The 24519-nt window shown below is 35.5% G+C and overlaps 1 protein-coding gene and 1 pseudogene across 1 annotated transcript; one reads left to right on the top strand and one right to left on the bottom strand.

Moving 5' to 3' along the window:
- Positions 1–10269: 10269 nt before the first annotated feature.
- LOC107646565 (protein FAR1-RELATED SEQUENCE 5-like) lies at positions 10270–11047 on the bottom strand. The gene is made up of 2 exons (XM_016350744.1): positions 10895–11047; positions 10270–10716 (listed from the first exon to the last, which is right to left on the bottom strand). Exons 1-2 carry the CDS (start codon positions 11045–11047, stop codon positions 10270–10272), a joined length of 600 nt encoding a protein of 199 aa, XP_016206230.1.
- Positions 11048–20588: 9541 nt separating this feature from the next.
- Positions 20589–23633, top strand: LOC107646566 (protoporphyrinogen oxidase 1, chloroplastic-like; annotated as a pseudogene).
- The last annotated feature ends 886 nt before the right edge of the window (positions 23634–24519 follow it).

Here is a 24519-nt window from a genome sequence, read left to right as displayed (position 1 = left end):
AGTCGAAACACAATTAAGAAGGACATTTTTGAAATGTATGAGTTGGAGAAGCTTAACATGACTAAGCTAATGGATGAAAATGATAGTCGAGTAGCAGTTACAACCGACATGTGAACTTCCAACCAAGAAAAAGGATACATGGTTGTCACGGCACACTACATTGATAGTTCACGGATTTTGCAAATGCGCATATTAAGGTAATCTTCTAAATTATACTTCTAGTAATTGATATGACTTTTAATATTTTTTTTACTTGAAATTAATTTACCTTCTAGATAATAATTGAAATATATTTTTGAATGCTTTTTAGTTTTACTTATGTTCCCGCTCCTCATACGAGTGAAGTGCTCTCGAATGCATTAATGAAAGTTTTGTTAGAGTGGAACATAGATAGAAAATTGTCAACTATTACATTGGATAATTGCTCTACTAATGATGCTATGGTTGATGAGTTGTTGGGGCGCTTAGATTCAAAATATTTGTTGTTAGGGAGTTCCATATTGCATATGCGTTGTTGTGCTCATATTTTGAACCTAATTGTGAAAGATGGTCTAAATTTGGTTAAGGAGAGTGTGGAAAAAATTCGTGGCAGTGTGGTGTATTAGACTTCAACCCCTAAAAGACATGAAATCTTTGTGAGTTGGTGTAATAAGTCAAATATTCAATTTACAAAAAAATTAGCTCTTGATTGTCCAACTAGATGGAACTCCACTTATGTGATGTTAGAGACTGCATGGTTGTATCGAAATGTGTTTCCTTGATTAAGACAAAAAGATCCTAATTACAAAAGTTTTCCAAGCAATGAGGAGTGGGACCTTGCTAAAGAAATTTGTGGTAAATTAGAGTTGTTTTATGATGTGACACAATTATTTTCTGGTACTCAAGTTCCAACAGCCAACATTTATTTTAACAAAGTATGTGATATAAATGTTGCCTTGAAAAAATGATCTGCATCTCCAAATCCACTGATTAGTAATATGGCATGTAGTATGAGGGTAAAATTTGATAAGTATTGGGAAGAAATTCATGGCATGATGGGTGTTGCTGTCATTCTAGATCCTAGGTATAAGTTTGTTAGGCTTGAGTATAAATTCTCAATATTATGTCAAAATCAAGATGAGTGCTTAAGTAAGATTGAGAGGATCAAACAGATATGCTATGACTTGCTTCATGAGTACCAACAAAATCCGTCTAATTCAAGTAATGTATTTGAGGATTCTACACAAGAGCTACAGATGAATGCAGAGCAAGATGATGATGATGCTTACCAGTTGTATATTAGACAAAAGAAGAGAGAAAATGCTTCATTTGTGAAGACTGAATTTGATTATTACATAGAGGAATATGTTCATCCTTTGAGTGCCGACTTTGATATTTTATCTTGGTGGAAAGTGAATGGAGCTAGATTTCCAACACTTCAAAAAATTGCGAGAGATATATTTGCTATCCCTGTATCTACAGTTGCTTCTGAGTCTTCTTTTAACACAAGTGGTCGAGTAATTGCTCCTCATCGTGGTAGTCTTCATGAAGATACTGTGGAAGCTCTTATGTGTAATCAAAACTGGTTGTGGGCAGCATATCGTCAAAGAGGTTATTTATGATTTAACTTTTCTATTTGTTTATGGTAATGTTAAATTTATATATAGATTGATTAATAAATAAATTATTATCTTTGATTTTTAGGTGGAAAACCTGATTATCAAACTGCAAATGATGATGATGATGCTGTATCTGAAGGCATAGACTAGTGACGGTGTTGTTGCAACAAATGGAATGCTCATGGAGACATGAAATTAAATAATTTTATTTATGTTTATGTTATTTACTTAGACAAAGACTTTTATGTGTAATTTAATATTTGATGGTTATATTGTGTATGAGATACTTGTGTTATTTGTGGGATAATTTATGTTGTTTGAATACTTGTGTTATTTGATGGTTATGTTATGTATGAGATACTTGTGTCATTATAATATTTCTTTTTGTCAACCCGCAGGTAGGGTAGGGTTGAGTTTTGGTTAAAAGCTCAACCCGCGAGTAGGGTTAGGGTTGGGTTCAAACCCTACCCTACCCTACCCGTTGCCACCCCTGCACAGAGTTGAAAAGAGAAAGTGGTTATTGGTTTGTACCTCCATCTTTTGCGGTAAGTATATAGGAGTGTATGTTAAAATAATACTGATATTTTTTATTTGTATTGTGCAAATAAACAAGTGACAAAATTAACGTAGGCGACAACGAAGACCAAGATGGATCCCAACTGCTTAGAGTATTATATCACCGATATTTATTTGGGGAAAGTTGACTGCTTAAAAAGAGTAAGGACTGTTGCATACATTATATAACATAACATAATGCATTTATTTTTAATATACATAAAAACTATAATAACTAACATGACTTTCTCTTGATTAGGTGTTTATCCCTGTATCTAAAACTACTGACGAAGGTTATGAACATTGGTACTTCGTAGTGATCAATCATGTTAAAAGACAAATCATTTTGCTAAATTCGTTTTCCATTGAGAAACAGTTCAAGCGAAAGAGAACAGCCTTGAAATTAGTAAATATATTTTCTGTTTTTTTTTCTTAATTATCTAGATATATGACTGAAAAAGCAAACTCTGACATACACATAAACAGGCCATTTTTTTAGACGAAATATTGGAAAATCATTCATTCTACGACTTTAAGAGCACTCTAAATCTGATTTCTTCACAATTTGAATTTTAAGAACCAGAAGGCCTTCCCACCCTCGAAGCTGGATCGTAAGATAATATAATTAGTAGTTATTGGTATGAAATTATGCAATTATATAGTATTCTCTAATATATTTTGCTCGATATGTAGGAGTGACGCAAGTGTGTGGTTTGCGAGTTAGATAATAGCTTATTTTGAAGATGATAATTGTAACATAAAGGTAATATTATACACTAATTTTTTTCCTCATTATTTCTTTGATATTTAGGTAGTTAAGCCTAATGTTTAAATGTTAATATTTTATTAGGTTGGATATAGGAATCGAATAAAAATTGCAGTCTCATTCTTGTCGAAGAGTCATAATATGATCGAGTATAGGGTAAAAAAATGCCTTTGAAAATCTTAGAAAGCTGAATGATAATTACCATCGTCATGATCATGAATTCCTACAAGATTAGATTTATAACATCCCATTATTTTGTTATTTTTGTTTTTATTGTTTTCTTGTGGGCATATATATAAACCTTCTAGTGACATACGCATTATATTTTGTTCATGTTTGTGTTCTTTTTTGTTTGTCGGATTACTTATTGTTTTGACTTAATTAGAGATATAATTATTATTCTCAAAAGTGGGTTTTCTTGGCCATCATTATTACTTCTGTGTTTTATGATCCTTTATGATTTTTCTTCTAGTGGTGCTCGTTATTATGCCATTTTGATATTAGGATTAATTTGATCATAATCAGCAGATTCAGAATAATACATATTAGTAAATAGTAGTTTCTTTGATATATGAGTTGCTTTTTAGGGAGTTAATTTACCCTATGCACTAGAATTTCGAAAAGCTTCATCAAGGGTACCTGACATGGAAATTGTGGTGCCAAACATTGTTTATACTTCATGTCTCATGTTATTCCTATTCCCCCTTTAAGTATTATTTTTTACAAATATGAAAATGCACAACTAGAAAAACTTTTCACTACATAACGAAGAATAGAAGAGGAACGTGCAGCGCATAATGCTACCAAGATGGTTTGTATCTTGATTGCTTAATTCTTTTGATTGTTATCTGAAGTTTTGCTTGCTAAACTACAGGAGTGCATGCTTTACACAATAACTTGTTTACACCCCCAAGTTGTTTCTATGCACTCACATGTGCAGACTCTTCTCTCCACTCTGTCCTCAAGATAGGTTTATTTCCTATACAATTTTCATTTAGATAATGTATTATACACTCTCATTTTCTGTTTAATCTTTTCTTTGATGCAGCCAAATTTACGGCATCTTGCTGTGTCAACACTAAGGAAATTAGTGGAGAAAGACCCAGTTGGTTCCCGCTTCTTAGTGGTGTTCTCAATATAAAGTATTAGCATACCATATTTTTGTATTGATAGCTAATTTTAATCATTACAGGTTTCCATTATTGTTGAGCAGATTGAAGATAAGTTGTTCTTTATGCTGGATGAAGAAACTAATTCTGAGTATGTATCTTTCTTACTCTTTACAACAAACTTGATCCCACTAAGCATTGTTAGTAACATGAATTAATCATCATTATTAGTATTTACAATTTCAGTTTCTCATAACATTTTCTAAGCTTTTCCACCTCTCTCTACCCTTTTTAACATAACTATGAGAATACCTAGCAATTTTTGCAATTGACTAGATATAACTAATATGCTTATAAGGTAGTACAAATAGTGCAACCATTTGGATCAAGAAAGAAGCAAGCAGTGTAACAAAGACTATAAGCTTTTGTCTTTTAATTATAATAACAAATATTCTTGTGTACCATGTGATATGTACTCAGGTGCCACATATCCCAAAGTTTCCGACATCTTCATGTTCTTGTGTTGCATTACAGAAGAGATAGCAATATAGCATGTCCAAAATCTGATAGCTAAACCGTAAAACTCAGTGTAGGAACATAAATAAGAAATTAACATGTATGATAAATTGTCATGTATTGTCTAACCTTAACATTAAAATTAGAATCAACAAGAAAATTTGAAGATTTTATATCCCTATGAACCACAGGGGGGTTGGAGTGTTCGTGAAGATATTCTAATGCTCTAACAAAGACAAATATGCATCAGTCATTAATCATTATGGTATACATACAAGACAAGAAATACTTTACTAGCAATTTTTGACAGAATAAGTGTGACAAAATCACCTAGCAACATCAATTGCAATTCTTAAACGGAGATACCAAGTTAAAGATGATCCACGATTAGGCCTTACAATTATGGTTAATATAAACAAACAATATAAGACATTTTAGTTCCCAACTATAGATACTTTTTATGTATTTCTTCTGAATCAACATGAATGAAATGAAATCAATGTACCATGCAATTGAGTTTCCAATGATCCATTCTCCACCAATTCATAAATAGGGAATCTTGATTCACCATGAATATAATAGCCCGTGAGTTTTATGATATTCTGATGCCGAATCTTGCTCAGCCAACTCACTTCATTCTGTAGTTTGATGTAACCATCAAAGGCAAATGAGTGCAGCAAACCTAGATATTAAATATTGATATGGATATCTTCTAATTTTTAATAGTAACCTCACATCAAATTTTCCAGTACACCTTTCAAAGAACAAACATAGACTAACCTAACAGAAAAGATGAATACCAGCACCATCTCTTGACAAGAATCTACAGCAGCAATATTCAACCAAATTACAGGCATCACCATATACAGATTCCGAGACAAGTGCCTAAAAAATTTTTTGAATTTTTTCCCAGTCAATCCATTCATCCTGAAATCTTATTTCCATTGTGTCAAATAATAATTTCTGTATATTAGCACAAAAGAAATTCCTCAACTAGGTCATAACTTAAATCATAGCTAGCACAAAAGATACTCATATATTTTCACATCTACTCAAATAATTTGAACACATCCATGAATGACCATAATAAATAGTCTCTTATGTCATGTCCATTTCTTTCAACGTCACAAAAGAATATGATTAGAAATTGAACTTGTAAAAGTATAAAAAAAATCTATAATTCAAGATCTTATACCATAAAAATATAAAAAATTTAAAATATAATATATAGATCCTATGGCTTTTTGTTATTGATGACATCATTCAAAAGTTCAACACATGCATTCCTATCACTGGGTCCACTAGAATACAGCGAGATATGGGAAAACTGAGGATATGATGTAATTCCGACAGTAGAAGGATAATGGTTGAAGTATGTCGTGCCATGTTAAACAGGATAAAAGGGAATGGGGAGGGCTCCACCACAAGGTTGATAAGGATGAACCATTGGATAATAATGATATTGTGGCAATCCTGGTTTCTTGGTTGTAGTTGCACCTATAACTTCCGACACTTCTATTCTTGGTGTGTTGGTCTTTTCTTTTAATGTTCCTTGGGTTAGAGTGATCTCTTCAGTCTGAACATAAATCAGAATTTTCAAACAATTACGATACAAAATTCAAAAAAGAAACTAGTAAGACAAGTAGAGTTAAGTAAGACTTTTTCAAAGTCTTGATCTCACTCTCCCTTATTTTCTGAGTTGCACTTATGCTATTGGATTAAATAATCTAAAGTCAAAATAAGACTATAATTTTCCTTCTTGAACACCCTAATATAAATGATTAGATATGCAAAATGTTACATTTTGTCCATTTTTTTTTTGCCATTTGCTCTAATCTTCGGTGTAGCTTTCAATTTAGATACAAACTTCTTGCTTTCACTACCTTTGAATTTTTTGTTACAGACAAAAGAAGAAATAATATAAGCACTACGAAAAAAAAAAGAAAACTTAATCAAAATATAGCATTTTTTAGTAGTTCTATAAAAGACACTAATATAACACCCTAAGTTAAAATCCTATCCTTGAAGGTCTTTGAATAAGGTGCCACACTCGGTAGAAAAAGAGAATGAACTTAATCGTTATGCAAGGAAGGAAGAAGTGTGCGTGAGTAGCACTAAAACGATGGAATTGAATAAATATGAAATAACAACTTTCCCATGAGTACGGTTCAAAATAAAATGCTTAGAGGAAATTATAACAAAAGAAAAAGAAACTAATACGTCCTAACTAATTTCGTCGAAGAGGCTCCCATACTTGTGTCCTATCCTACCCTTGATCAGGACCCTTCAGTTATTCACGAATCGAGGTACCAGTGGTTTTCCTCCAACACCTTTTTGCGCAGTGAAGATCCGGTTCCGTTGTGTGGGATGAACTAAGACTCGACGGGGTGCCGAAGTGGGGAAATAGGGTACGTATTCCACCTTTGGACTTTCGCAAGGGTTCAACTCCTCCTCTGGATCCTCATCCATAGTATCTTCCTCTTGTCCAGGGTTGTTGGATTCCTCTTCCTCCGTCTCGGAGTCTGATTCGAGATGCATCACCTAAGATGACCGTTTCTTGAATGCTGAAGCGTTCTTATCTAGGAAGGTTACGACGGGCAGCTGGGGTTCTCTTTCCACGAACTCTTGACCTAAGTAGATAGTTTGGAGCACGGTAGTAGTGGTCGTAACTACCCACGCGTGCTTCGAGGGGTCATATTTAGAGGTTACCTTTGGGGGGCACTGCGTCGTCTCTATCTGCTGTGCCATGTTCTTCTGGAGACAGTATGGAAAAATAAAAGGGATAAGAACTTAAAGTCTCAGTAGGAGTGCTATGCAACACCTCCATATCTATCTCCAGCCCACGTGCGGGATTTAAAAAAGATCGTATGATATGGCATGTAATATGAATATTTCTTTGTAAAGCATGTAGGCAAAAAGGAAAGCACATAGGAAAAATAGAAGAATAGTAACATCTGAAATGTTGACATATTCATAAATAAATCTTAAAAAAAGAACATCATTATGATCAAACTTTGCCTTATACTTTCTTCTTCCTTAACTTGTAGCTTTTATGAAGGGTATTGAGCTCAAACCGGTATAAAAGGTGGGAGTCCCCTTTCCTTACCGAATGTTCTTATCCCAAACGTTTTGGCAATTATCTTCCCTTACCAAAGGATCATCTCGAACGATCACCTTCCCTTACCGAAGGATCATATCGATATCTTGTATTTGGGGGTCACCTTCCCTTACCGAAGGATCATTCCCTCAGTTCAATTTACAATCAAGGTTATTTAGACATACACAAGAAAAGAGTTATATCAACAAAGATATCTTATTATATAAAATTGATGGGAGTCTCCTTCCCTTACCGAAGGTTCCCAAAAGTTTGCCGATCACCTTCCCTTACCGAAGGATCATCTCGATTATCTTGTCTTTGGGGGTCACCTTCCCTTACCGAAGGATCATTCTCTCAGTTTAATTTATAATTAGGGTTGTTTAGGCATACACAAGAAGAGATTCATGCAAGAATAGATCATGCAAGAGGAGGGACATATACCATGATAAAATGAGCATGTTGAATAAGATGTTATAAGAAAGTAGGTATTCTCAACCCTAGAGGGATATTAATAATATAATGTATAAAATATAATGTAAATGTACATTATATAAAAAACATAGGATATTTTAAATAATTGAATAAAGTAATTACAAGAGGGCATGTACTCTTAACTCAAAAAAATATTATTAATCCAATGGTATAAAAGTTCAAATAATTCCACATAATAAAATAGGGGATATCAATTAGATAAAACAATTATAAGGAAACATATACTCTTGACCCTAAGAAGATATTAATAATATAATGTATAAAATATAATCTAATTGCACATAGTAAGAATGGGGTATATCAAATACTTGAAAATATTATAAGAAAGCATGTACCTTTGACCTTCAATTAAAGGAGTAATAATAACATAATGATATAAGAGGTCATTTAGTTGCACATAATAACATATGGTATATTGAACAAGACATAAAAAAAGGTATGTACTCTCAACATTAAAAGAATAATAATATAATGGTATAAAAAGTCATGTAAATGCACATAAAATATGAGATATATATTAATGGATCAAGAGGGTATGAATGACATAATAGATAATCATGATCAATGTGGATAAAAGATGAGTAAAGGATAATTAATGTCATAAGACACATGAAAGATGGTAGCCATGCATGGATGGAAGGAAATAAAATATATCATACTACATGCCAACATAAAAGTAAGAAAATCATAATTCCCTACTCTTTTCCTAACGCTTCTTTGAGCTTGCCTCTTGTGTTTGCACCCCTATTTATATACATTTGGGGATAGAGTGGTTGGGATAATTTTAAATTCAAATGGAGGGTGGTTACTAGATTCCTATCCATAAATTCAAAATTCTAAGCCCATCTCCTAACTGATTTTCAAATTTCGAATTTAATTTTGTTTCTAGAAGGGATGAAGGGAGGGTATTACAACTAAAATAATAGATAAGCATAAAGTAACTAATAAAAAAAGCATTATATTAATACTGCTAGTTCATCTTCTTTATTTGAGTATTCAACGGGTGAGTCCTCGTTGACGAGTACTAGACATGTCCTAATGAAATGCCTTCTTGACTTACAATGTGAACATCTTCGCCTCTTTTGGCCTTTCGAAACTTTTCTTAGAACACCTTTTGATTTCACAACAGCTAGATCACTTATTAGCGTTGACGTGGGGGAAAGTCTCGCTTGCGCATCACTTTTTTTTCTACCTTTGAAATTAGCTTAAGTAACTCACTTGAGATTTCTCTATAGTCGGATGAATTTTTTGAAGAAATATCATAAAGCTTCTAACAAATTGATGCTATTGCACTGCATCTAAGTGTGTGCACTATATCATCAGCGGAGTCTTGCTCTCCAATTGAGCATATAAAATTACTCTTTGCATCTCTTGTCCATCTTTTCAAGATAAGAGATGAAGGTATGCATTTGCGTTGTGATGCTTCAAGACCCCAAAGATGTGGGAGCACGGTAATCCACGAGTCTCAAATCGCCTGCACTCACACACAAACAGATCTTTGTCTTTATTGTAAAATACTTTAAATAGCCATTGCTGATTAAAATACTCACTCGTGTTGTACTCAATAATATCTCCACTGTTTGGGCATTCAGTCACATTTAAAGCACCTGCTGCTTCTATCTCATCTTTTACAAGTTTGAAAATATTTCTAGTATAAACTTCAGCAGCTTGTTTCTCAAAACTTTTCAAGCACGTAGTCAAAACAGGAAACTTAAAAGGTATCAAAGTCAGCAGTAAGATGGTTGTTTCGGTAATGCCTTAGTACTTCACTGAATTTATGCATGAATTCAAGGAGACTGGTTTTACTGTCAACATAGTTCTTCAATAATGAATGAATTCCCTCAAACTGTGATGTAGTTCTTTTGCGGCTAAAGAAGTGCTCCCTCAAATATGTGATAGCCCACTTCATTTTGTCATTATAAATGCCCTGGACCCATTCATTCTCAACAAGTCCATATTTTGATATGATCTCGCTCCATCTCTGTTCAAATATTTCTGCAGTAAACTATCCATACAATAATACATTAAAGTCATCCCAAAAATGTTTATTTTTTATATTCTGTACCGCATTACGATAGAGATGCCATGCACAAAGGCGGTGTGGTATACCAGAAAATACTTCTAAGATGGCATCTCTCATAGCGGGTCCCTGTTTGTCATAACGCCTCCAAATAGTTTGTCTGACATGATTTCCAAAAATTTCTTCAGTGCCCACTTGAAAGTTTTTGACCTTTCATCCGAAAGCAAGGCGCATCCAAAGATAGTTGTTTGACCATGGTGGTTGGTCCCTGAAAATATGACTAAGGGCTTGTTGTAGACATTTTTCTTGTAAGTGGTGTCAAAAGCCAGTACATCGCCAAAACATTCGCAATCAACAACGATTGCTCTATCAACCCACACCAAATTATCTAACTTACCATCTTTTAAGGTGAACTTTCCTAGAAATAATGGGTCATTGTCTGCTTTGGACAACAGATAAGCCAACGCAGCAAAAGCATCATCGTCTTTCACTTGGCCACGCCTAGTCTTACTAATGTGGTTATGTAGGTCTTTGCTGGTAAAACCAACTTTATCATATCCACCCTTTTGGAAAATCATGTAACTCATTATGTGATAGGTTTTAACACCACATGCTCACAAGTTGCCTGCTTGTGTTTTATCGGTGTCATTAAGCTCACGATTGCAGCAATAAGATGTCTGTACTTAGGTGGACACAGTTGATGATTGTATTCACTCTCAAAGACACTGACTTTTCACTTACCCGTCCTATAGTGACGAATGAAACGAATCCTAGCCTTGCAATTGACACGAGTAATTGCCCTATGCTCCCCTTGCCGATTGTCCCTTTTAAGGTGCTTCCAATGTCTTTCTCTTGCTTTATTACAAACCAATTATCTTGTATTAATGTTGCCATTGGCATCTACCGTCTTTAAGTCTTTTCGGGACAAAAATCTGTATCACAAAAAACTGTATCACTTGGCATATGTTGCCATGTGGAGTATTTGCATTCGTTACGGAGAGGGGTAAAATTTAAGAGGCCCCATGTAAGTCAACCAACAAAAGAGAAAGTTTTTCTAAACTTTCACTATATATGTGCAGAGGTTACAATTAATGGACTGAATTTTCTATATAATTTTCACAAAGAAGAAAAAATACAGTAATGATTAATGAATAAGTTTATCATCTATCCACACTATAGATTCCAACTAAGCAGAATTAGCATTGATTCCACCACCTTCCTCTTTTTAAGAAACAAATCAAAATACCAATAGAGACAACACTGCCAGTCCAAACAACTTGCCTCCAAAAGAATATGCATACAGCTCAAAAACCTCGTACCAACTAAACTCCAAACTCCTATTTTCAAATTTTACACATCTATTCCTGCTATACTTTCCTCCTTTCTATGACTATCAGTGCCTAGTGCTAATTCAAGCTTCATTGTTCCCGTTCTTGTCACCTGCAAACCTCTTCATGACTAGTGTGTCTAGAGCCTCTAGCACTACTCGGCTTGACTCAGATTCAATAGATGAATAGGCTTCATTTGACAATAACATAGGCACATTTTTCAAAATTACTGTAGCAATTGCAATTTTTTATTTCTGTCCTGGAGTTAAGTTAGCACTTCTCATCCCAACATGTGTGTCGTAACCATGAGGAAAACTACTAATGAAATTATGAGCATTAGCTATTCTTGCGACCTCTTTCACCTCAGCTTCACTGGCATTGTGCCTGGCATATAGGATGTTTCCCTTAAGGTGGTTGAGAAAATAATAGGTTTCTATTGAACCAGACCAAGGTGGCTCCTCAACCATCTCAAATTATATAATTTTAAATCCCTCTCGTCTTAAAAAAATTTGTCCAACAACTGGATCATAAAACTAAAAAAATTATAACATCAATTTCAAAACTTCAGTAAATGTAATCTCATAAGTTCCCCAGCAGACGCATACTAATAATAGAAATATGTATCTATGTACATATATACCATAATAAAAATATAGACAACCAGAATATTTTATCACCAATAGAAGTAATTAAATGATTAGACATGAAACTTGGCAAACGACCAAAGTTGAAATCCATAAACAATGCATAAATAAGTAGTACAATCATAAGTAAAGGTAGTATGCTGATTTGTGAATGTAGAATGTTCCAATTTTACTAAAATGAATGCACGATTGTTAAGAAATTTTATGTAAATTGATAATCCTACTTTACTCATGATTTATAGCAATATTTAGATCATCAACAAGGTAAATTAATTTATTAGTAATTCAACATCATCTTAAAATACAAGGAGAAGAGAAATCTGGAAAAGACAGAATAGGGAAAGCGATGATGTAGGAACTCACCAACGGTCTACTGTGACTCAGTGACGGCGAGGACCCGAAACCAGAAGACGAAGAGGAGCCCTGGGAAGGCCGGGAGACGTTGAAACGCCGGCAACGAGTGCGAAGGAGACAAGATTCGAGTGAGACCAAGAGAAACTCTAGTGGGCTAGTGGTAGTGAGAGAGAAAATAGAGTTTGAGTCGGAAAATTGAGAGTGAGAGAGACGTTCTTTGAGAGGGTGAAGGGGAGGTGAGAAAACCCAGAAGATGAAGAACTTTTTAATTTTTTTTTTAAGTTTTTTAGATGTGTTTTTTTTTTTTTAATTTGTATAAATGACTATGAGAGATTAGGGTTTATGAGAAGCACCAATAAGATTGAAACAATTGTTTTTAGTGTGGATGAATAATTAAATATATTTTTATTTTATTTTTAAATTATTTAAAGTTAAAATTATAAGATTAAAATTAGTTAAATTTTAAATTTTGATTAATTTAAATAGTTAGTTTTGTCTAACACAAAAAAGGAAATTTATGTTTTTTTATAAAATTAAATAAAAATATATTTTTTATTTTTATTAAATTATAAGGGTGTTTTAGTAAATTGATATTTTATATATATATATATATATATATATATATATATATATATATATATATATATATATATATATAATACTGACATAGATATTATAATTCACATGTTATTTTATTATTTGTCTACAATGTTTATTGTATCGATACGTATAAATTTATTATCGTATCAAAACAAACACCTAATCAAATAATCTGTCTCAAAACTACTTAAGTTAAGTTCCTAACTAAGAATACGAAAAAAAAACTTAATTGAGTGGAGTTTTCTTTTCTTTTCTTTTTGCGGACTATAAAAAAAAGATTATGTGAAAAAAAGATAGTTTTAAAGTTTTCAATAATATTAAATACATTAGTATATTAACAGACAGTTAGTGAGATTAGACAAGACGGTAAATATCTTACATTCTAGTTAAAAAGTCTTTGGTTCAAAACTTCAAATTCTATAAATAACAAAATGTATTATACGTAAGTATATAATGAAAGATATTTTAAAATAAAAAATTATACAATAGTCAACTAGATTTTTGCCTTCTAATTTTAGGGAAGGATAAGTTCCTCCTTTTCTCTACAAATTTATATAAAATATAAAAAAATCATATGAAAAATAACATTATAAAAAATAAAGTAAACACCCAACCCGATTCCTGTCCATTTCAATTTAGGACAAGGCGATCCCTCACCAAAAAAGTAACCCACACCGGTTCCTGTTCGTGCATAAAATAACTCATCGCGCCCCCTCCCTTATATGCCCCATTCATAGTTGACGGAAAAGTCTGATGTGGCACTTACCGGCGCTGATCAAGCTGTTAGCCCAGAGTTAACTTCCAACGTGGATGAGAGGAATGGACAGGGGTCAATTTGTCCCCCTGTCCTATTAAAAAACGACGCCATTTCTAACTTAAGAAGAAGCAAACATTAACTTCATCTTCTGGTTCCTCAACAACCTCTACACAAACTATTCATATTCCAAATAATAACGAAACCCTAGGGGACCATGGTTGGAAGTGGAGACCATTGCTCATCCTCCAACATGCGAGCTGGCGATAATTGGAGTTATAGCATGAACTCTAATGAGAGTATTGTAGGTAGAAGGAAGAAGAGATGGGTGTCCCCAAAATGCTATTGCGGCTGTGATGCTATTCTGCTCATGTCTGCGAACAAAAATAATCCGGATAGGTTATTCTTACATTGCCCTAAATTCAAGGTATGTTAATGGAAAATTTTGTGTTGATTGTATTCGATTCTATACTTACTTCAAGGTATGTTCATGGTTTTAACCTTTTTGAATTTGTCTAAATGTAGACTGCAGAAGGTCGTTGCTCATTTTTTGTATGGCTAGATGATTATGTTTCTTCCTTTAATGAGCATGTTTCGAAGACAATATCAAAGGGGGTATTGCCGCAGAACCAACATCGATTTGAAGGCCTAAGTGATGCGGTGGATGACAAAGTGGAAGAGCTAGAAATTAGGTTGATTGGATTAGAAAATCAATTGGGAAAGAGCAAAAAAAAAATGGGTGAAAGTAGATGCTTGGGGTTAGGTTGTAGTATTTTTGCATTTTTGATTAGGGTTATGGTTGCCTGTTTATTTAGGACAAGTATGTATGCAACCTAATGAATAATTTTAGTGTATCCAAGAATTGTGTGGCAAGATGAAATTGTATATGTAAACATTGTGGAAATTATATGAAAATGAATTATTATTATGACTGTTTAAAATTTGTTATCTGAACTTAATGCAAATTAGTGCAACAAATATTTGTGCTTGTAACATGGATTGAAGTAAATCTTGTAAAGCATAACAATTCATACCATTATATTCATAATGTCAAGAAACATGTAATTCATATGTTTACAGTCATAATATCATTGCAGAGGCAACATGGCCCTAAATAAAAGTTACACACTTGTGAATACCAAAATACCAAGAGAACAGTAAGATATTTGTTGGAATAATTGTATCCTTCAAACTAAAGTGTCAAAATAACAAAATAAAAGTAACACATTTCTAAATCCCTATTAGCACAGTCACCCCTGCTTAGGAGGCCTGAGTCCTGGTGGCCTGTAGCCGGGTGTTGGCACAAATTTCAAAAGTTTTGATGCAGTAATCGAATTTGCAGCTGCCATCGTCTCTTCAGAGATTGCATCATGACTGATTTCTGGAGTAGTCTTCCCAGCTATTGAGTCATTTGCTTGGAGCTGTGAGGTATGAGGCATCGGGTTTGGTGTTTGGAAAGGTTGAGATTTGAACCATAAGGTTGGTCCTGGTGCTGGTTTGGGTGGAGGCACGAAACATGGAGCTGGAGGCCTAATAATCTGGTGCTTCTCCCTAAATGGTGTAGGGTTGTCATTGGAGTTTTCTCCTATAGCCTGTAACAAGGTAGGTTTAACAGTTATATGAATGAAAACTTTAAGGGATTGAGAAGTAATAATTTCTTGCATGAAACAGGTTTTGTTAGTTTAAAAAACAGGAAAAAAATGACATTCTCAGATGGTGGTGTAGATTGTGATACTAAGATTTCTTCTCTTTGATTTTGGGTCGATGCGCCAATTGTGATTGGCTTTTTGGGTAGTTTCTTCTTAGCTTTTCTCGCCTTGCTCTATGACAAAAATCAATATATTATAGAAAGCTAGCAACAAAATCAGTGTAACACATAAACCTAAACCATAGACTCACCACAGAATCTGAGGTTGGCCCTACTGTTGTGACATTTGCATTGAGACCAGAGGTCTTTTCATGACATTCTTGAACCTAATCATTGACAAAAATAAAAACACACAGCTCAAATATCATCTAAATGTAATCAGTACATAACACAGCCATTGTACCTCAATTCTTAAACATAGAGTAAAGAAGTTATTGTTTAGGATAACTCAATTCTGAAAACTAACACATTGTACCTGATCAGTGCTTATTGCTGGATCAGTGTTTGTTGTTGGATCAGTGCCTGTTGCTGGACCAGTTGATGAATTCTGAGTTGAGGTCTTCTTCTGTGCTCATCTCTCCTTTTTAGTCATAGGCTTCCAGTTGGGATCTTGTACTGCATTTGGGCATGTCTTGTAGTAATGGCCTTTTTGGCCACACTTGGAGCAAGTAACAACGAATGTCTCCTTTGCCTTGGTGGTGCTCATCTCTCTCTCAACTGGATCGGCTCTTCTCTTCAACTTAGGTCTATGAGCAGCTCTCTTAATAATGGGAGGCAGTGGCCTTGGTGCATTGGTAGGTGTCTAATACTCTTCATTGTTGATTGGCTTAATACAATGTGAATAAGTTGCTCTGATGGCTTCTATAGTTAGCCACTTATGGACAAAATTCTCAGCCTTAAGACCTATTTTAGCTATTGCTGCAACTGCATGTCTACAGAACATTTCTATGGACAATAACGAAGTGATGCATAATTAGAAAAACACAATGGACAGACAGTGATAAACCAAAAATTATAACAACTAAATATTAATCCAATAACTATAAGACCAGAATTACCAGTCAACTGCCAGACATTACATGTGCACGTCCTCTTGTGAAGATTAACTCCCACTTTATGGTTTTGGGAATGAACCTCAAAGAGGACTCTTTTCGAATCACTAGCCCATATAGCTCTCCATTTATGACTCTTAGGCTTGATAAATTGATCCAACTTCTTATGTTGGACTGTGCAAGCGGTCCAATGTGAGACTCCAACTTCTTCTTGTGCATTACCATCTTTCTCATTATGTAGCACCGCAGCCCTTCACATATCGTTAGAATAGGCTTTTCCCTATGCTCCACAATCTTTGCATTCCATACTTCGCACATATTATTAGTTATGTTGTCCACTTTCGGCCCATGACTAAAGTACGCCTTACATCATACAGCCGGCTCAAATTTTTGCATATACTCCCATGCTGGTGCACTTACTCGCTTTAACTTCTCCATCGCAGCAGCTAATTCAGTGTGTGTGGTGCACCTTGCACATTCTCAAACCAATTGCTTCGTCTCTTCATCTTTGAAGTGCTTGATAAAATTCTTCCAAATATGTAGTACACAATTCCTGTGATGAGCTCTCAGAAATATCTCCTTCAAGGCCAATGCCAAGCCCTGTATCAGTCCAAGGACATGATATCAGAAAATTCTTATTAGCAATGATCCACACTTAAAATGCTAAGACTCAAATTAAAGTAACTCTTGGCAATATTATAGAGAGAGATATCTATCTATATGTTTATATATATTCCAAAATAATCAACTAATTTTTATTAGAGAAATCAAATTTGTTAAATACAATATCTAATCAGGGAGCTGCAATACAACATATTTAATCATGAACTCATGATGAATGAAATAGACTCTTAGCTAACATAAGAATTAATTCATCAACTAATAAACTGATAAATAAAAAAGTTTTATCTCAGTGGAACATATTAACTAACCAAAGCAGAGTGCAGAATTATATATAATTATGATCAAATTCATAGCACAGTAGTACAAGTCTATGATACAAAACAGAGTAATTCATACATAAGTCTTCAATACAAGTAGCTGATTAAATTTATATGCATCCAAAAATAAGTTACAGTAAATGACATCAAACAAGTTAACTTAGCAGGGTTTAGAGTTGACCTTTTGTTGATCGGAAATAAAATTCAGTCCTAACTCAATGCAATCCCCTAGATCCTGCTTCAGTATTGACAAAAACCAGCCCCAGGTGTCTTTACATTCGTTCGGAACCACAGCATACGCAATGACAAAAAAGTGGTTGTTGGCATCTTGCCCCACTGCAGATAAAAGTTGTCTACCATAGTAACCTTTGAGGAAGCACCCGTCCAACCCGATTAGAGGCCTGCACCCATCTTTAAAACCCCTTTTACATGCATCCAAACTTATATACAACTTGTCGAACAGTGGCAGTGACTCTAGCTGAGGTATGACATCAATCATAGCTGTACTCCCTGGATTACTCCTGTGTAGTTCCATCAGATAGTCGCAGAGCTTTCCATACTGAGCTTGTTCGTTGCCTATAACTATCTCTCTGGCAACCTTCAGTCCCCTGCTTATCATTTTCTCACTAAGATGTACATTGTACTCCTCAATCATATACTCCCTGGCCTGTTTAGGCTTTAACTCAGGCTGAGTCAGTAGCCTCTTCACAACTTTGATGTTACCCATTCTTTGTTAGCTAGATTACTGCCAAAATCTCTAGCACAGTTATGCGCATTAACCAATGTCTTCACCTGATAACACCCCCCAGCACTGTTCCAAGAGGTCAGAATCAACCAAGGACAGTTTTCTTCTGCACATGCAGCCCTCACCCTCTTCTTTTCATTCTTTAGATACATCACATCCTTCCCTTCATACACAAAGTAGTCCTTTAGTGCATTCTTAAAAATTTTCATTGTGATGAAAGTTTGCCCCACCTTAAATTCAACTTTCCCATATTCGGTCTCCTCATTGAAAGCATCAAATGCAGTCCTGTTTTCATCATCATCAGACACTGGGCTGTTAAATACTTCACTCTCATATTCATAAGGCTTGTCATAATCTGAGTCTAACTCTTCCCCAACAATATCAGAATTTGATGCCATTGTATTCCCGACCACTCCATGTCTAGCCTCCACACTACCCCCTGCTTTAGGCCCATCAACTACTGTACTTTCTGCCCTAGTTTTTCCATCCCTTAGAATATGTGTCCTCCTCCTACTTGAATACCTCTTGGAAGCCCGTTTCTTAGCTGTCTTTGGAGAATAACTTGGACCACCTTTACTTGGTCCAGGCTTATCCCTATTTTTTGGGCGACCCTTGCTTAATTTTCTATTTGGGCCAGACTTCACCTCACCATCTGGTCCATCCTTCACCTCACCAGCTGGACCACACTTCACCTCCCCAGCTGAACCCTGACTAGCTCTCTTCCTTGGTGACACCATTTTCTTCTTCTTTTTCTTCAATCTCTCCTTCCTTTTCTGTTCCTCACTATCGTCACTGCTATGAGTATCTTCATATTCTGGAGGAGGTGGCTTATATGGCTCGTCTTCAATTGTTTCATACCCATCACTTGAGGAAGATGAGTCACTCATAATAACCTCCTCCAGTTTGCATCTCCTCATCCACAACTTCTGGCACACTAATCGGGTGATCAAAGTAGATGTAAATCTCATTTGTCCCCTTGTTTTTAATCTTGTTATTCCTCATGTCATTTATCTCAGTATCACCCCTCATTACATGTAAGCCAGATTCTAAGTCAGGTGCCATGCTATCAAACCAAAGCATGGTCTTGTACTCTGTGTAACCCAACTCCTTCAGTAACGTTTCAAAATCAAAGAAGTTCACCAAATCAATGTCTAAAGGTGGCCACTTCTTGACTTTTCCATCAACATATTCTAATTTGCCTTGTGCATTCCTCTTAAAATTTCCTCCATGATGGAAAATAGGAACTACTTCAAACTCATCCATCTGAAAATTATTTTTAATAATCAAAATCCAATTCATGACATTTTATCTCACTGTACCAATCATCTAAACTACTGACAAGCAACATTAATTATTTAACAAATTAACTAAAAAACTTCAAAATCCATTCACGTCCACAACATTTTTAAAAACCCACAACCAGGCAACTCATTTCAACCTACTGAACAATGCAACACCAACATGCAATTTATGAACAGAGATTAGATAGTGCTAATGTTTTAGATGTCCAAATTCGTTACTAACCTGAATGGTGACACAAGCTGCCTCCACTGCACGACGTTAGTGACTCCGTCAAGTGCGGAATTAGAGGAGTCTTCCGAGTCCTTCCTGGCAGCCTTGTCAGCACCAATACTTGCTACTTCCACCACTCACTGTCCTTTCGCGCGAAGAAGGTGGAGGGGTTTTGGTTATTCTGTAAATATGAGTTAGGGCTTCGGGGGTTATGAGAGTGAGAATGACGTTTGCTTCTTCTTAAGTTAGAAACGGCATCGTTTTTGAATGGGACAGGGGGACAAATCGACCCCTGTCCATTCCCACTCATCCACGTTGGAAGTTAACTCTGCGCTAACTGCCAGATCAGCGCCGGTAAGTGCCACATCAGACTTTTCCGTCAACTATGGACAGGGGATACAAGGGAGGGGGCGCGATGAATTATTTTATGCATAGACAGAGACAGGCATGGGTTGCTTTTTTGGTGAGGGATCACCTTGTCCTAAATTGAAATGGACAGGACCGGGTTGGGTGTTTACTCTAAAAAATAAAAGCAACATTATTGTTTTTATTTTGTTGGAGCCCAAAACTGCGACCCATATTGTAACGTTACCTGGGCCAAGACCTTGAATAATAATATAATATATTTTCGTTGGCGACCCAATCTCCAATAACATTTGGGCCCACACATTAAACTTCTCTTCCTCAGACAAAAAAAAAAAAAAAAAAAACACGCACACACTTCTCTTCCAATGGCAGTGAGTAACAGTGTAGTTGGAATGGCCATGGACATGGTTCTGAGCTTCTCACCATCCCAATTCCGAAGCTCTCTATTACCATAATCATTACCATCATTGTCGCATTCTTTAACGAATCCAATGCTGCCTTCCATTCAGCACCATTGCACTGCCATAAACTCCGCCACGCTGGACTGCGTCGTGGTTGGCGGCGGCATCACCGACCTCTCCGTCGCCCACGCCCTCTCCTCCAACCACTCAATTCCCAATGTAGTTCTCACGGGACGGCTTTCTCTGGAAAGAAGGTCCCAACAACTTCCAACCCTCCGATTCTATGATCAATTCCTGGTACTCTTCCTATCTTATCACACTCGATGCTCATTCTGAATAGCTAGTTCAATAAGAAAATTGAAATCTTAGAATCACAAATTATTACTGCTGGATGAAATTGGTAAAACTTGTCCTATGTATGATTTTCTGCACAGCTTCAAATTTTTATTATAGTTTTGGTGTTGTAGGTGGAGTGTGGTTTGGAAGATGAACTTGTGTTGTGGGATGGGAAGCTGAGGCAGTGCCTTCAAGACCCTTTGATTTGATGAGTATTGGGGGAAAATTCAGGGCTGCATTTGGTGCACTTGGGATCCTCCACCACCAGTTTGTCCTTTAACTTTTCATCCCTTTGTTTGAACATGTCATTGTCAAATTCAATATTTGCAAGGATCAAAGAATAATAACTGTTTTGATTATTGTTTCTCTTCTCATATAATATTATGATGTTGACAAAAGTGACAGGATCATGAGGAATCAGTTCAGGAATTCGTGTGCCGCAATCTTGGTGATGAGGTTTTTGAGCGTTTGATAGAGCCTTTTTGTTTAGGTAAGAGTCAATATCCATTACCACCGAATGATCCACCGATCTGATCTTTCACATAATCTGCGCTTTTTGCTTCATATTAAGTTTATTTTCCTCTTTATGGTTTACATTTTTTTTTTCACGTGCAGGTGTATATGCAGGTGATCCTTCAAAACTAAGTATGAAAGCAGCATATGGGAAAATTTGGAAGCTGGAGCAAAATGGTGGTAGCATTATCGGTGGCTCTTTCAAAGCAATACAGGAGAGAAATAAGGTTTCCAAACTGCCTCAAAATCCATAATAATATTGTCTATGGATTTTTACTATCTTTTTCATCATTTATGGGGTGATTCTCTTATCCAAGTAGTCATCTTGTAGGCATCTCCCAAAGCCAAAGGGTCAAACTGTTGGATCTTGTCGAAAAGGGATGGGCATGTTGCCAGAGGCAATTTCTGCAAGGTACTCTATGGTTCTTAATTTATATTGATGCCCCAGTTCTTTTACCACTGTTTTTCAGGATTAAGTTCTTAGTGAATTGAGTTATTGTTGGCAGGTTAGGCAACAGAGTTAAGTTATCTTGGAAGCTTTCAAGTATTAACAGAGTGGAAAGTGGACATTGTTGCGCCCTTCATCCGTTAGTTTCTTTCTTGAGTTGGATTATATTCATTATCTATGATATGGTTGTTTTACTTGTGGAATCTTTTTACATTGTGTTTGACATAATCAAATTCTATCGTTTCTTTTATAAAGTTGCAACGAGAATGTAATAATAGATCACACACACACAATGACAAGAATTAGCCTACATGAAAATACTTTAGTATGTATTTTGATCAAAATTATTATGTAGCCTACGAATAAATATCAATGTCCCTTGTGGAAGTGGTGGCAGTGGGGAGGTGTTAGTCTTTGCATGTTTCAGTCTGTGTGTACATGCATATGCATGAGCATCTTTGGTTGCACATGGTTTACTTAAATTAATATGAACATGATTGCTTTGATATGCATTTTTTCCCCAAAAAAGAAAGAATGTTATACACTCCATCAAGCTCTATTATTGTTTTTTCTAATCCAAATATGTATAGCAACAGAGGCATAATACTGCAGAACATGATTAATGAGCATATTGCAGAAATAAAATAAGAGTTGGACACAAGCTCAGTGCACATGTTGTGGGTTGCAGCAAATCAATCTTTCTTTTAAGAATGGGGAACCTGTGAAGTTATCCTTTGTTATGTACACAAGCTCACTGCACATATTGAAGGAATCTATTCTTAATCTTTTAATTCCTCTTTCAGAATGCTGCTGCAGATGCACTTTCAAAGATTTATTACCCCCCTGTAGCTGTTGTTTCAATATCCTATCCAAAAGAAGCTATTCTGACAGAATGCTTGATAGATGGTGAGCTGAAGGGATTTGGTCAATTGCATCCACGATCCCAAGGAGTGGAGACTTTAGGTAAATATTCGTTATAATGACAATACAAGTTGTTGGGTACTGGATAATGTATTGCTCTGTTTGTGAAAATTAACACACGTTGGGTTTGACACTTGACAGGAACAAGATATAGCTCATCAATTTTCACTAACCGGGCTCCACCTGGACAGCTTCTATTATTGAATTTCATTGGAGGAGCTACCAATCCTGGAATGTTATCAAAGGTTTGATAACTTTTTTTATATTCAAACAAGTTCCATACGACCATTTCTGTCTGATTACAGGATTTATTTCTTTTCCCTAGTTCCTTTTGATACCTAAAGCCTCTCGTACAATGACAGATGGATCGTGAACTCATTCAAGTAGCTGATCGAGATTTGCGAAAAATCCTTATAAACCCAAATGCCAACAATCCAACTGTATTAGGTGTGAAACTGTGGCCTAAAGCTATTCCACAGTTCTTAATTGGCCATGTTGAGCTACTAAATTTTGCTAAAGCCGCTCTCAAAGACACCGGGTTTGAGGGGCTGTTCCTTGGGGGAAACTATGTGTCTGGTGTTGCCTTGGGAGCATGTGTTGCAGACAGATGTAAGTCCTCCTTATATTGTGTTGGTTTATCTATTCTAGACACAAGTAAGAAACTAGGTATCTGTTTGGTTCTGCCACAATACTTCCCTTGTCACACGCATCAAGGAGGTTGACATGTTACATTAAGTAAACTCAGATTTTCTAACATTGCACAACAATTTATATCTTGAACTCTTGTCCATATCTTCTGTGATGACATGTAAAAAGGTGTTGGATGTTGCACCTGGTTACTCAAATTCTTTTTGTAATGAAGTCAATCAGCTATAAATGAAAGCAGCCGCATTGGATCACAATGAGATTACCTGTGCCCAAAATTCTCTGCATATGTTTACTTGTTGGAACCAACCAAGAATCTCTGCATTGCAACTAAAAGTGTTGATTTATTGAGACAATTAATAAGCAACAACGGAAAGTTTGAGTTTAATGGCGTTCATTTCATGTCCCACCATTGTTGTTGTTCAAGTGCTGGAAAGGGGACGACATTCCAACATGGTTATTTATTGCCGCATATAGTAACTTTGACTTTGACCAATTAATGGAACTTAATTATTAAAAGCGATTAACAAAGTTGAAGGGATATAGATACCAAGCATTTAAAACCAGGCGTTACAAAAACAGGACCATTTGGTCTTAACATTGTAAGACACATCTACTAACAAAAAGGAGAGGAAGGTGGGTTTGCACACTGCTTTTCTTACAATGTCGTTTTATTTGGGGACCAAATGACAGACTGAAGCAACATTATGGTTGGAGTTGTGGCTAACATTTTGCTTTTATCTTCTTTTCTCTCTCTCTTATTTCCAAACCATCTTCTCTAGTTAGTATTCACCATTGCTTTAAATCCAAGCTAATAGGTTCTTGTTAACCAACATGCGATAAGGGAATCGGATGGGAGAATTAAATTCTATGCCTGAATTGTATTTGTACACGTGGGTGGCGAGAATAAGATACAACAATCCTAGACAACCAGAATATCTTCAAAATTTGGTGAACAAAACATGTCACTCAATTTCGTGTAAAATTGTTGTGCACCCTAGTAAATTGAGACAATTAGCAGCACTTTCTTTTCCTTGTGCTAAACAAAAAATAAATAGATTTGATTTTCTGTCCCCAAGGTTGGAGCGGGGTATCATTTCGCCGTTAAAAAAGAATCACACTTGTCACATTATTTTATTAATTCCTAATTATTTAGAA

The sequence above is a fragment of the Arachis ipaensis genome, chromosome B6 (genome assembly GCF_059453495.1).
Source record: "Arachis ipaensis isolate K30076 ecotype BB chromosome B6, ASM5945349v1, whole genome shotgun sequence".
In the NCBI taxonomy this organism is placed as follows: Eukaryota; Viridiplantae; Streptophyta; class Magnoliopsida; order Fabales; family Fabaceae; genus Arachis; species Arachis ipaensis.
Note: the sequence above shows the minus strand (reverse complement) of the source record. Positions and strands in the feature narration are given on the sequence as shown.

Excerpts from the sequence above, each read along its gene's own strand:
- LOC107646565 (XM_016350744.1), bottom strand. The coding sequence starts at position 11,047 with ATGGCAACATTAATACAAGATAATTGGTTTGTAATAAAGCAAGAGAAA. Across the intron at positions 10,717-10,894 it reads CATTCGTCACTATAGGACGG|GGTGGATATGATAAAGTTGG; the intron begins GTAAGTGAAAAG and ends ATTTTCCAAAAG.